The following is a 14,765-nucleotide window of genomic DNA, read 5'->3' on the forward strand; positions in this document are numbered from 1 at the left end:
ACTTGGAACCAGTTTTCAGTCTATTATTTATAGATGATTAATGGTCATAGCTTATTAAGTACAACATGATCGTTTATTTAGTGACTATAATTGTGTGAAACTGATTTGAGGCTTGGCATATATATAAATATTGTGGCGTAATTGTCGAGATATATGGAGATATATGGAGATATTTATTTATGGTGGGTCACCCTAGGTAATATTCACATTTAGCTCTTGCATAATGCCCTACCATATCTGTCTTTCAACAGACTCAAATTGATCCACCCCCATATCTTAATAAATATCCGTTCGACATTTCACTGTAAATAGTTTATTAAATAAACTAACCCCATCCCACACACATACACGATATAATATACCTCAATGTTTTAAAAAAACCTGTATGTCTGGTTCCTTGCAGATGATTATCCAGAATATATAACAAGTGTGAATGTGGAGATAGAGCCACTGATGGAAACGGAAGGCAACGAGTTTAAGTTCGTCTGTAATTTTGTGGCGTCAACAAAACCCGCACATAATGACATATGGTATACTGTCACGTGGTATGTAAATAATAAACTAATCAAAACAGTGGATCCTTTCCAAAAATCAGCCGATATGCAAACCAAGACATTGTTGATTGGAACGGAAATCAAAGCGGCTGGTATAAAGACAGTTGGATTTCAGGTAACAGTTATTGATAATACATAATTTGAAACATGCTTAACTGCTACCCCGCTCTTGGTATTCCAATAGCTTCCTAATATATAATCTTGGATTACAAATTGTACTAAAAGCAATTAAACATTTATGGTTCTTTTTTCATTTTAAGGGCCGATTGACATTATACCAGTATAATTTACATTTGTTTTCTTGGGTATGACATTTTACATTAATGGGAAAATTAACTATTGATTAGCTTGGCTGTTTGTGCATCATTATCCATTCGAACCTTACCCATAAAAACGAAATATTTGATGTGATGTTAATGGCAATTTTGACATTAGCATTCATTTTTAATTATTGTACTTTCAATCTGGTTGACAATGTTTATTGTACATTCAGTCGGTAACTGTATTTATTATATTTATATAATCAGATACGATGTGGCTACACAGTTAGCAAAACGGTCGATTCGACACCTAGCCCAGTTACAGATAGTAGTAACAGATTCATTGGGATTGAGGTAAGTGTTATTCCTAAGCCATTTTCTCATTTTTATGTGAAATAGAAAGTAATGAATAGCTGGTACACAAATTGTTAGATTTCCTTCAAGGTAATTAGATGGCTGCCTCTGGTTGATGAGCATTAACAATGTATTGTTTTACGCGTGTATATTCTGTCGATGCGTTGCTCAATAATACCCGTAATTGTATTTCATAGACTTGTGACCTGTTATAATGGAAATGTCTACTTACTTGGTGTAATGGTTTGGAGAAATGTAGGTCATTATACAATGGTCGTGGTGCATGGCTCTCACAAGTTACTAAAGTTATTGGTTCTTGTAAATTATGTTAGGTATATTTTGTATCATCTAGTTTGAAATCAAATCTTCTTTAGATCTTAACACCCACAGTGTATGTGAAAGATGGCGAAGACGCAATTATCACTGTAAGAGCAACAGCACCCATTGGTTGTTTTGACGCTCTTCCCTGTGAATTAGAAGTAAATTTACTCAAAGTGAAAGATAACGACGATTGCGCCCTGTCACCTTCTTTTTCGAGGTGTGGATTCAAGATCAAAGGAACGAAATGGCATGCCAATTATAGTATTACCCTCAGGGGTAGCCTTCCAGGTTTAAATGCCAATCCAGTTGCTGTAACGTTTGTACACTTGAAAACAGTGGAGGATTACTTCCCGCAACAAATCTGGGGGAACCAGACGATTGGCACTGTGAAAGTAAGTATATTTACAATCCGCTTCGAATCCATATGTATGCCACTCATATCACCCCAGAAAGGTAGAATTTTAAACCCCATTTAATTTCATGTTGGGGGCCACGGTGGCTAAGCGGGTAAGAAGTTGGCTCACTAGCCTGGAGGTCGGTTGTTCGATCCCTGCATGTGGACGAGAAAGTTTATCCCGATTTTTCCGACGTGGATGGAGGACCTGACAAGGACTGTTGTCTAGTTGTTCGAATGCGACGCAAAACCGAGTCCCGTTTATATATCGGTGTGCACGTTAAAGGATCCCTTTTCAGTTGGAATTATATAAAAGAGTAGGCCATAGTGCCGCTGTCCGGGCAAAAAAAAATCCCTCCTAGCACAAGTATTGTGTATGTCCGTCTTCATTAGCTGAGTTGGGGCAGAACAGTAAGACGTTAAACGCAATTTCATTTCAATTTCTCAATAAATCATCAATTGCTCTTTGAAAAAACATAATGTTTATTGTGTTCTTGTATCATTTTGTGTTGTCTTACATTGTTGCTAATGGCCAATCACAACACGTGTTACAATGTAACATGGTTTAATTTTATTTTAATATATATAATATTTGTCAAGTAACTGGGTCGGCTGACGAAACATAGTACAAAACCAGAAGGAATATGATGTAGTCGTTTTACCTCATTTTTGGATAATTGATATCTATAAATTGATAGTGTACTGACAATGATGCACATACTAGGCGATCATGAATCACACTATTATGAAAGGACGTTTTGATCGTACTACACGCAGTCAAATCCGATAAAACGAACCTGGGGATGGGACACAAACTAAGCAGTACACAACAAACATTTTATCTAATTAAACGAATGGGCCCGATGGCAGCCGAAAGGGTCCACTGCACTGTGCAATACCTAGCTACGAGAACGTAGCAAAAAGGAAGAGAGAGAGAAATGGGGTTTAACGTCCACTCGACACAAACTAGGTCATTTCGGGACTAACATATGGTTTAATTTTATTTACATAATTCGCTTGCGCGTAGGGGTCTTTAGCAGTGGGAGGAAACCGGAGGACCCGGAGAAAACCCACGAGGTTGGACAGGCGACCCTTCTCCTTGTCACGTACAACCGGGGATTCGAAACCACGCCAGTCGACTCAATGACAGACTTTATGATACAGCGCGCGCACGCTAACCATTCAGCCATCCAACCCCCCTACGTAGCAAAAAACATTGAGATATACTGATGTGTTTGTTTTTAGCTACGATTGGGAGCCTTCAGTTTAATTGTTTTATTAATACATGTAACATCTTAAAAATAAAATGATTTTATCCTATTATGACTAATTAAACTTACAGGGACCAATGTAGTGACAAAGCTATCGCCTTTTTTGAAATATTCCTGTTTAAATTAATGAAACGTCGTTTGTATCCGACTTGAAAACGCCATCGAAGTCCATCTTACACGCTTCTTTTCATTCGGAAAACCTCGACATCTGGACCGTATCGGGTACCCTACATCTATCCTCGGCTGTGCGAGGGTAAGTGATATCATGGACGTTTATACGGTCAATGATAATATGTAGCAACACCTACACAATTGTGATGCGGCCACCGGTTTATTTATTGTTAAAACTTGCCGCTTTTAGAAAGAAATTCCCAAAATGGCATCGTTCGAAGAGTGCGTAGAGCTTTCATTGCAGGGTTTATGGAATCGAATGGCTTCTTTTAATGACAGACAGCTTTTCAAGATGGCTTCCTACTAACGGCTTACAACGGCTCGATTTAAAATGCGATGATTTGTACCCATTTCAGGTAGGATTATATGCGTAATTGTAGTTGGATGTTGCAGAAATGTTATAAATAACAATAATCAATCGTTGTTTTGATAAAGAAAATGTTGTCAATTGCGCTTAATGAAGCCCGATCTGATTCGCGTTGGGATTTGCTACATGAACTATATAGGCCAATCTCTTATCTCGAAACACGGAGGGTTGAGAGATGAGGTTTGTTATCTATGCAGAACCGGGCCTGTATCAATATAGTAATTCTTAGCGGCCTTGAAGGTGGTCGTCTGCTGAATGGCGTGTCTTGGTGGCGATAGTTAGCTAATTGACGTGACGAGGTAGAAGGTCATAAATGAGGACGATAATCCAGATATATTTCGGAAAACTCAGAATTGAACACACAAAAGGAATAAAAATGGGATAGCCTACAGATCCATTCACTTAATTTGACATATATGTTTGGTGTGTTTTGTGGTTTGTATTTGTTTATGTGTGATGCGATCGTCATGTACCTAGCATTACACTAATACAGAATACGCATATCTTGACTCCAACTTAACCTACAACTTATTTATTTTAATAAATGTAACTGTTTTATACATTGTTTACATTGATAATGATAAATTCAGTTTCAATATGGAAGGATATCCAGCGTACTAATTTAATTACCTTTAACGCAATATATAAGGATACTGATATACATGTATCTGCTTTTATTTTAATTATGGTGCATTTCAGGTCGTAGTTTCTCAGGATACAACTCCTATTAAAGGCAAGGAGTGTCATGCTGTATGTGATCCACACATCAAGACGTTCTTTGGAACGTAAGTATATAGGCGTACGAGCCGGGGGGGGGGGGGGATCTGACTTATCGGGCAGACGTGTAAGGTGAAAAAAAATAAATATATTATTTCATCTAGTTGGCAAAATAAAAGATTAATTTTACTTTCTTTAAATTGAATATCACGAATTTGTACTGAATTGATTATGGATTAAAACATTTTGTTTATGGCCACTCGACTTCGTGCAACATTTTTCGGGCATCGATTATTATTTGTGAATGGCATAGCGTTGGATATCGGTTACGAAACCTTTAGAGAACTTTAGAGTTGCTTAACTCACGGGCTAGAGAAGCAGACAAAAGCATTTGCAGTAGTTAAATCTTCAAAATTTTCTCCGGGAGGGCGAGGCGCCAATACCCCGGGACGATTGATTGGTTGTTGGGGATTCAGGTCAGCCACGAAAGGTAGGCTATATTGGACCACATTGAAAGTTGGTGTACTCACGGACTGAAATAGCAGCAAAACGACTTTGCAGCAGTTTTCTCCCGACGGCCCCGTCTCCGTGGACTGTAACCGATTGATTGGTGATTGGAATTCGAGTCGGCCATCTTAATTAGGCTATTTTAGACCACTTTGAAGTTACTGTATTGAGAGGCTGAAATAACAGGAAAACTCATTTGCGGCCGTCAAATTTTCCAAAATATTCTTGGGTTCCCTACACGGTAAGCTTCGCTCCTCCGCTCTCTTTAACCCGAATATTTTTTTTCGGGCATTCTGCCCCCCTTTACTGTCATCGAGCCCTTACGCCTGTCTGTCTCTCTCTCTCTCTCCCTCTCTCGCTCTCTCGCTAAATCAATGGTAATAATTCGAATATTGAAAGTACTGGTTTCTCAGTGATTCAAGTCACTATTAATCAGACAAATAAAATTGCTAAGGGATATCAGAGTAAAACTATAAGGCAAAATGAATAAAATAATAAGTGGATTTAGTCGGAGGTTTATATGGTGGGGATAAAATGTTTATTTTCTTAATGAAATCCAGAAATATCCCAGACTAAATTATTTCCCATTTGTTTCTATTTTAAAGGCCGTATGAACATCACTATAAAGGAGTTTTCACCTTGTACGAAAATAAGGCGTGGAAACAAGAGGTAATAAATTATTATTACGAAATATTCCTATAATATCTGATAATTACCAACAGTGGGATTGGAAATATTTATAAAGGAAGAATAAACTATCTAGAAAATGGCTGCTAAAAGTAACTTAAATCGTATAGCGCTGGCTCACATTTCATTGAAATAATAATCATATTAAACATTGAAGCCCCCATTTCCACTTTTTGACAGTCATTTTGTGTTGACTTTGTTGTAGAGAATCGAAAAACAGTATTTGAATTTATTTATATATTTACAGCCAGGTTTAGTTCGGCGAATAGTCATTATCGTGAGGTGAAACGATTAGGAAGTATAACCATACATGAATCAGGGAATGCTACGTAGGCAAATGTAGCCAGAGCCTATAGATTCCCTTGAACGGGCGTAGCAAAAAAGGTCAAATGTTTGAAACCCTTTAACACATCCGATGAATCTGACAGATTGTGCTCAAAAGTCAATAAATCACTGGTGCTAATGTCCTTTTACGGAAAACAACATGTCAACAACTCAACTATTAAATATAGGGTCATAGACAACCCAAATTACTTATTAGAAATATCGCTCATGTAAGGCTATTTACGATCTTCGTTTTAATGTATTGCAAGGACTGTGTTGGATTCATAGGCGTTAATAGATTTCTAAGTCGGTTTGTTTCAAAACATACAAAACAAACCTACTTAATCTCGGTTTTATTGTAGATACAAATACAGACTAAACCTTGCGGACCTGGGAGCCGGGTTACCTGTGTCTGTGGTATAGCTATCCGTGTTGGACGTGAAGTTTACAGAAGAGAACATTGTTCAGATAAATTTTGGAAAAGTGGATACGCCCAGTGTGATGGACCAACACGTATTGACGTTCGACAACATAGCGCCACTCAACATAAGGTAAGGCATCACATAAGATTATACCAATTTCTATACATTCTTCAAAGTCTCAAGGTATATCGAATTATAGCCTACCTTATGAGGAAACCTGACAGGGCCGGATAAAGACCCACACCGGCCCTAAGTACATTACTTGACCACAGAAAATGGAGTTGTTCGGTGTTTAAACAATACATCAAAGATGTGCCTTACTATGTAGTGTTTAAATTTAAAAAAAAAAATGTTACGTCTCGCTCAACAAAACGCCTTACTTTACTAGATATTGTAATTAAGGTAATAATTTGTGAGTGTTGTATATAAAAACAATCAAAGTTGTCACTTTCACAAGTCTAGTTATTATTAATACATGTTATTATGCTTCCGTTTTTAATAATAGTAATAATAATGATAAATGTTGGTGTAGGTGTTTATTAGATCGATGCCTTGATCGAGTCCGGAGATAAACATTTTCTGCTTAGGGTAAGCAGAGCGATAAGCAATTTCGTCGAGACTTTGGACCCTCCTTCTAATTGAACAACAATATTTACATTTGGTGTAGGTGTTTATTAGGTGAATGCCTTGATAGAGTTCGAAGATAACAATTTTCTGCTAATGGTAAGCAATTTGATTGGTTGATGCTTTTGACGTCAGATATTGATGAATCAATCAGCGTTGACATTTCTAGTGGTTTACCCACAGTTCCGTGCATCAAAAGGCCAAGAACTTGCCGTATCAGACCGTTTCATTGGCTAATCCCTCACATCACCCAGAACACGTCAATGATAACTCTTCCAGATCCTAGTGTAGTAAAGACAAGTAAAACGAAATTTTGAACTATAAAAACGAAACGAATTAGGATCTGTGTTTTAATCATTGCTTAGCAATTTCTTTGACTTTGATTCTGTCTGACAGAGAGTGATGAAACTTAATGTATAGTTGATGATCAGTTTCATTGCTCGATACTTTTGAAAACGATAAACGTGCATTTAATTAATATGTGTCATCTATTTATTTCGGGATTTTGATGGGGGACATCAGCCTCATTGTTGGCTTGTTATTTATGTATCATGAAATACAGATTCGCCTACCAAGTTCTACCACCATTAAACTCGTGACAACTGGAAGTTTCCTGAATGTCTACGTGAATCCATCGGTTGCTGACAAGGATCGTGCTCAAGGATTGTGTGGTCAAATTACTACCAATACGTTTATTGGTAGAGATAAAGAAGTCTCAAATTATCAGTGGTCTGGAATGCCAAGGTTTTCAGAATCTTGGGGGTATGTACAGTCTTTATGTTTTCATATATGTGTAGATTCCATTTCGAGCATAAAACTTACAACACTGCGGGAAGTACATTTTGAGTGGTTCGGAAGACGTTAAACGTTAAAGGGGTGTAAGTGTCTACCCATCCTTAGGAAATCTTTCGAAATTACCGTATCGTAGAGTCATTTCATGAGATTACTACTGCTCTAACACTCAATACATTTTGGCACTTTGAGCTGACGACTTCACTCTGAATAGTGGGAAGCTGGTTGTCAATTATCGCGGGAAGTAATTACCGCCACTAGCAAACTTTCAATTGTAAGGTGGCGAATCTGTATGGCGGGGTATCAGGTTCAAAATGCGATCTGCAGTACAAAGTAAAAAAAAAAAGCAAAAGAGAAAATTCTTATCCCAAATGAACATTTTCGTGTGGGAAACATATACCGCTCGTGCTTTTTAACGTAATACGTCCACCTTTTCAACTTTCAGTCGTAAATATTCTGCTTTCAACAAGAGAATTTCTACTTTCAACAAGAGAATTTCTACTTTCAATAATCAACTTTTGACATTCGACTTTCAACTTAAGATTTTCTACTCAAGATTTTCTGCTCGAGATTTTCTCCATGCATATTACGGAAATAAATTTGATCACGTGACTATTTCTGCATGTCATTAAAATACGGTATTTTCCCGTAAAAATAAACGATCTCATAATGACATGCAGAAATAGTCACGTGATCAAATCTATTTCCGTAATATGCATGGAGAAAATCTCGAGCAGAAAATCTTGAGTAGAAAATCTAAAGTTGAAAGTCGAATGTCAAAAGTTGATTATTGAAAGTAGAAATTCTCTTGTTGAAGGTAGAAATTCTAGAAATTCTGTTGTTGAAAGAAATTCTGTTGTTGAAAGTAGAAATTCTGTTGTTGAAAGTAGAAATTCTAGAAATTCTGTTGTTGAAAGTAGAAATTCTAGAAATTAGAAATTCTGTTGTTGAAAGTAGAAATTCTAGAAATTCTGTTGTTGAAAGTAGAAATTCTGTTGTTGAAAGTAGAATATTCACGACTTAAAGTTGAAAAGGTGGACGTATTAGGTTGAAAAGCGTGAACGGTATATGGTTCCCACACGAAAATGTCCATTTTGGATAAGAATTTTCTCTTTTGCTTTTTATTTTCTACTTTCTACTGCAGATCGCATTTTGAACCTGATACCCCGCCATAAATCTGTCAAGTGACCAGTGGTAAATGAGATGAGTAAATACTTCAGAACGATAGCTCAAAAATGTGGGTTGGCAAAATATACATTTTGACGATCACCTGTAAAAACTTGTCTGCGAATGCCAACCCAGCCGAGCAGGATGTGGAGCCAATGGCACTTGACATTATTGATATACCGAAATGGAACAATTCTGCGTGTGCATATATAGCCGGAGGGTGTTAATTAACCCTGGTCCGCCCAGATAGACGTATCGAGGGAGAGAGAAATGGGGTTTAACGTCCACTCGACACAAACTAGCTAATTTCGGGACTAACACATTGTTCAATTTAATTTCCATAATTAGCTTGCGCGTAGGGGTCTTTAGCAGTGGGAGGAAACCGCGGAGGACCTGGAGAAAACCCACGAGGTTGGACAGGCGACGACCCTACTCCTTGTCACGTACAACCGGGGAATCGAAACCACGCCAGGTGACTCAATGACAGACTTTATGATACAGCGCACACGTGCTAACATTCAGCCATCCAACCTGAATAGACGGTTTCATCAATGGTAAAGAACCGTTGACGTTGAAATATTTCGAGATGTAACCCGAGTAGATACCGAGGTAACCAGAGAAATATCCCCGTTAAAATGAAGGGAGAGATGAAATCTTATTCCAGTTCGTCCAGAAATTGGAATGTTTTAATGAAAATGATTAATGCACAAAAGAAATCTAATGCCCGTTAGTTTTTAGGATCTATCAGTTTTAGACTTAAATCGATGAGAAATAATTCAGTGGACTCGTGATGCTATTTATACGATTTGCAGGATACGAGGCTCGTTGTTACAATCCATCTCAGTACATGGCCTATCAAAACAATAATAACGTATATAAAACAAATGGAATCCACATGATAAATGAATCAATGTAGAAATAATTCCATGGACCGGCGATGTTGTTTATAATATTTGCAGGGTAGAGTCTACGATAGACCTGTTTTCCGACAAAATCGAAAATCTACTGGGAGCTAAGGGTAATCTGTTTTTATGCAAGTGCGATGAAACTAAGCTTACACAAATTGTATGTAAGAGCTCACAGAAATGCGAGCCCAAGGATATATATGACTATACATCTATTAAGGGCTGTGAGACGACCTACATAGCAAAACGATCGGTAGGATACCATTATCGTGTACCAAGATCGGTAAGAAACCCTTATCGTGTACCACGATCTTCAGAACAATTACACATCAGCAAGCGGCAGGTAATTTATTCATTTCTACATTATAATTACGATGAGTGTTAAATGTTTTCGGTTCTGCTATATATACAGCAGATGAAAAAATCTATATCCCTATATCATTGGCTCAGAGCTGTGGAGGGAAAGGGGTAACTTGGAACCAACCAACCAATCATCATTAACAAGCTCTTTTGGGTTTACAAGATGCGCAATATTATGTATATAAGATATACTGGTATCCCTTGTTTGACTAGCAGTTACGATATTAATATGACAAATTCGGAAAAAGCATACATCTTTCACTTTCATCTTTTAAACGTGTAATAGAAATATATAATTTCTAGACAGTGGCACAAAAAATTTAGCTTACTATAATATCTGACCCTTGATCGCCGTAACGGATACTATTACCGTACATATATTTTATCAATGCTCAGTATAATTATTGTTTTGCTCTTGGAATGTCCCGTCTTTGACGAACCTCGCATACCGAGAATATAACCTTCAAGATGTTTCATACCCGATCTTTAATTATCAGTCTGTGGGACTGGCAAAGACATTGCTCGTGGGCAGGATAGGTTTGAACGTAAAGAACGATTTGGACATCGATGAAGAGTAGAAGGTGACGCCGCTGAGAAATCCAACTTGTTAACAAAAACACACTCGGACTATTGGCCATGCCGTGCTGTTATACTTATTTTTCAGGCTGCATATCCTGTATGGATAAATGGGTGGACAGAGAGGTCGGCTACAGATTACTGTACTAGTCTATTAAAGAATTCATCAACTGTTCAGATCTGTAGCAATACCGTGGCTACCGATATACAGGGACCACTTGAGAACTGTGTTCTTGATATAAAGGTAGGGATTCTTCTTGGAAATCAATGTGATGCCACAAGAGACCTTTCTCTCGTGCCGTTATTATCCCTGACAACAGAAACGAAGGCAACCAAATGATGACAAAAATATGTCTCGCATGGTCCATTGGGTGGATAATATTTACCCTGTATATTCATCAACAATAACAAGGTCGTTTTATTATGACCGTGTCAAACGTTTAACACAGAGATGGGTGAAACAGGGATTATTACCAAAAAATGTAATGGTCATCATTTCGATATTGTCTGATCACATGTACATGTCTGCTTTTTTTTCTTTTAATGCACCCACATTTTTATGTGGAAGTATATTGTCCGTGTGTCCGTCCGTTCATATTTGTTTGTGGACCCTATCTGCAGGTCACAATTTTTATTTGATTTTGCCGAAACTTGAAATATAGGTTTATCTCCCAAATATCTCGATTCCTTTCGATATTGATACGTATCGGAGAGTAACTTCAAGGATTATTGCCCCTGGTTATACGAAAAATATCGTTTTAAGATTATTGCCAACACTCTACGGGTGGCGGTTTTAATCTCATTTTAATGAAATTTAAAAGGTATGTTTAAACTCACGTATCTCGATTCCTTTTGATATTGGCGCATATCGGAACCCTGATTATGACACCGGATTGTACGAAGAAATCATGTTGTTTAGCTTGTGGACCCTATAGAGGTCTCAATTTTTATCCGATTTCGTTGAAACTTAAAATGTATGTTTTTATTCCAAAGATCTCGGTTCCTGGATGTTATGGCCCCCGATTGTATGAAAAATCGCTCTTTTAGCCCCTTCTCTGTATATCGCTTGCACATCGTGGGCGTATCTTACATGACAACAGCTTGTTTAATTTTGTTATTAACCGGCAATCGTGATTAAATTTAAAAGCATCTGATGGTCTACAGGGGTGATAATGGACTTGACATGTAAATAAAGGTCTAATTAATGAATTGTATGACATTTGAAGCCAAACGAAAGATCTGCATTAGGCAGATTTAGCTCTTATATAATGCATCGTTAAAGCTGTATGTGGTGAGGGAAGGGGTCTCAGTATGGGAATAGTCATGATTTCAGACTATTTTGTTACCGTGTATACTAAAGGAAGACATTAACAATAAAATGACATGTATTTATTAAATAGACAGAACAAATGATACAACAGGCATAATTTATATTTGAGCAATTAATACATTAATCTACAAAAAAGGGGGAGATAGGTGGCATAATTACGTAACGGATGTTTAATTATGTTCTCCTGATTTTGATTGTTTCTGTGTGTTTGAAGTATATGTTTGTGATATGCGCTTAGAAACACTTCACGTGTAATGAAGCGCTATATAAATCGAACAATAATAATAATAATAATAATATTATAGACCAGAGCCCCTTAACGGATGACTAACTGAAACCTACTAACTGAAAGTTCAACCATTATGGCGGTTTAGTTTTGTCGTGGTGTATTGAAAGTAAGCTTTTAATTATTCTGGTTGTTCAGCCACACGAAATGACATTCGTAAACTTTCCAAATTAGGTTTGGTTTTCATTTGCTTTGTTTTTCGGTGACTTTAATATGCGTCGTGTTTTGATGATACTGAACAACACGTCATGTCGAATAACAATAGTTCTTTAAATGCATTATTATCATTATGTAGTAATACAATGGATGGACGCACGTCATGTTATTTTAAAATGCCATTTTACCAGATGTTAACTTCATAGTTTCGGTTAGACCTTGTGCATTGAAAAATGCGCTATTAAGATCAAACACACTCGGGCCTCTATAGCCAGTCGTGAAATACAAAGGACAGGGGACGAATTCGGCTAAATTGACCAACGACAGAAAGAGAACTTATCACACACGATAAGTACAAGATGGACTTGTCACATCAGGAATATTCAATAATGGAATGTGGTACAGAGTGTTCATGAAAAAGTAAGCATAGCCGGTCTTGCACGCGACACTCACACTGGCTTTATATTGAGTGATAACCTGAAGTTGGACAAAATTGATCAGTAGTATATACAGTATTTCAACAATAAACTGTTCTTTTATTTCTGGTTTATTTGAACTGGTTTACTTCTAGCTGGTAGGAAACACGGCCTTTGCTCTGGTTGCCTTGGAAACTATAAAAACCTCATGTTTTCATGAAGTAAGTTATGATACCAGATTTCAACAATCAACAACAAACCAACCATCCATCTTTGATCAGATTAAACTAGTAGCCTGTCCTTCAGAATGTTCTCATCATGGTACCTGTAATCAAGGTGAGATTATATGAATGTTTCTAATAAAAATACTAAGAAGGAGAGAGAGAGAGAGAGAGAGAGAGAGAGAGAGAGAGAAACGTCCACTCGACACAAACTAGGTCATTTCGGGACTAACGCGTGGTTCAATAATTCGCTTGCTTGTAGCAGTGGGAGGAAACCGGAAGACCCGGAGAAAAACCACGAGGTTGGACAGGCGACCCCACTCCTTGTCACGTACAACCGGAGAATCGAAACCCCGCCAGTTGTCTCAATGACAGACCTTATGATACAGCGCGCACGTGCTAACCAATCGGCCATCAAACCCCCCTATTAATAAGGCATGCCGCGTTTATGTCCGCATGTTAATATGGTAGTATATTGTCGTCTACTTGCTCATCCGTTCAATCAACCCTTTTTGATTAATGGATATGTTATAGGCATCTGTTGGGTTCAGAAACAGGGAGCATGTCGAAATTCAAGCCACTACCCCTGCTATCGATTCTTTGTATGCGATCTACAAGTCAGGGTTGTATAAGGATAAACCCTACTGTTAGTTATGGCGATGAGCTCATAGACATGAAAACTGTTGAAATTCAGAGACACCTGACTTTTATTAGCGAAACTATTGTCCCTATGATAGACACTATGTAATGGCCTTCGCCAGTAACGCCCTGTAGGCCTTATGGTTTAGAGCGACTATGCCACACACCCCACTGCATGCCGCGCAAAATATTAAGATATGATTAATAGGATTTGTTTTAATATTTGATAGGATTATGTGACTGTAATGAAGGATACGGAAGCCTGGATTGTTCAATATCGCTCAAGATCCCACCATTGATATATTACCCACCAAATTGTAGGAATACAAATTATGGTGGTGAATGTACTCAGCTTCGCCTTTTAGGGGGTGACTTTCTTGATTCAGCGGCACTTGTTTGCAAACTTCTAATTTTTGAAGTAAGTATTCATTCATAATAGGTAAACAAAAAACGATCCGTTTTCTCAGTCAATATCGGTATTTATTCAATGAACTTACACGGGATTTAAATATATATTCATGATAGCATTGAACACAAATGTTTGTGGGGAGAGGTGCAAAATGTACTTTATACAACCAGTCAAATTAGTTTTGAAACCGATCAGAAAAAGGCTCGATCTAGGAGGGTATGTAAGTGTAACTGTTTCTACTACATGTGAGCGAAAACGACGTATCTTCCCTCTGCACGTAACTTAAAGATACATTATGGGAGATTCGGTAACGAGTTGGCTGAAAATTTCATTCAAATTGATCCACTATGAACCGAGAACTAAGCGAATCAAATTTCTGCCTAGCCTCGGTCATCATTACTAAAGTCAGTACGATAAACAGCATAGTCTCGATTATCCATTTAATCGTTTAATGGAGAAGGAAAGTTATGCAGTAAATCGGCTCACAATCCACTTAAGATCGCAGGCTAGCGATGCCATCTAGAGTTGATTATGG

General features: G+C 37.6%; 1 protein-coding gene across 2 annotated transcripts in view; it reads left to right on the forward strand.

Annotated features, from left to right (window-relative positions):
- The first annotated feature begins 406 nt into the window (after nucleotides 1–406).
- LOC126831684 (von Willebrand factor D and EGF domain-containing protein) overlaps nucleotides 407–14,765 on the forward strand; it is a 79,271-nt gene continuing 64,912 nt past the window's right edge. The window contains exons 1-11 of one of the 2 annotated variants that reach the window (XM_056103465.1): nucleotides 407–669; nucleotides 1,082–1,168; nucleotides 1,543–1,881; nucleotides 4,392–4,477; nucleotides 5,522–5,585; nucleotides 6,290–6,478; nucleotides 7,536–7,735; nucleotides 9,892–10,180; nucleotides 10,862–11,017; nucleotides 13,117–13,297; nucleotides 14,052–14,239. In XM_056103465.1, the coding sequence (XP_055959440.1) occupies nucleotides 454–669; nucleotides 1,082–1,168; nucleotides 1,543–1,881; nucleotides 4,392–4,477; nucleotides 5,522–5,585; nucleotides 6,290–6,478; nucleotides 7,536–7,735; nucleotides 9,892–10,180; nucleotides 10,862–11,017; nucleotides 13,117–13,297; nucleotides 14,052–14,239 (1,995 nt within the window). In that variant the 5' untranslated portion in view covers nucleotides 407–453. The remainder of the gene's footprint in view (nucleotides 670–1,081; nucleotides 1,169–1,542; nucleotides 1,882–4,391; nucleotides 4,478–5,521; nucleotides 5,586–6,289; nucleotides 6,479–7,535; nucleotides 7,736–9,891; nucleotides 10,181–10,861; nucleotides 11,018–13,116; nucleotides 13,298–14,051; nucleotides 14,240–14,765) is intronic. The other variant, XM_056103466.1, reaches the window with a different exon arrangement.

This window comes from Patella vulgata, chromosome 9 (genome assembly GCF_932274485.2).
Source record: "Patella vulgata chromosome 9, xgPatVulg1.2, whole genome shotgun sequence".
NCBI classification, from domain to species: Eukaryota; Metazoa; Mollusca; class Gastropoda; family Patellidae; genus Patella; species Patella vulgata.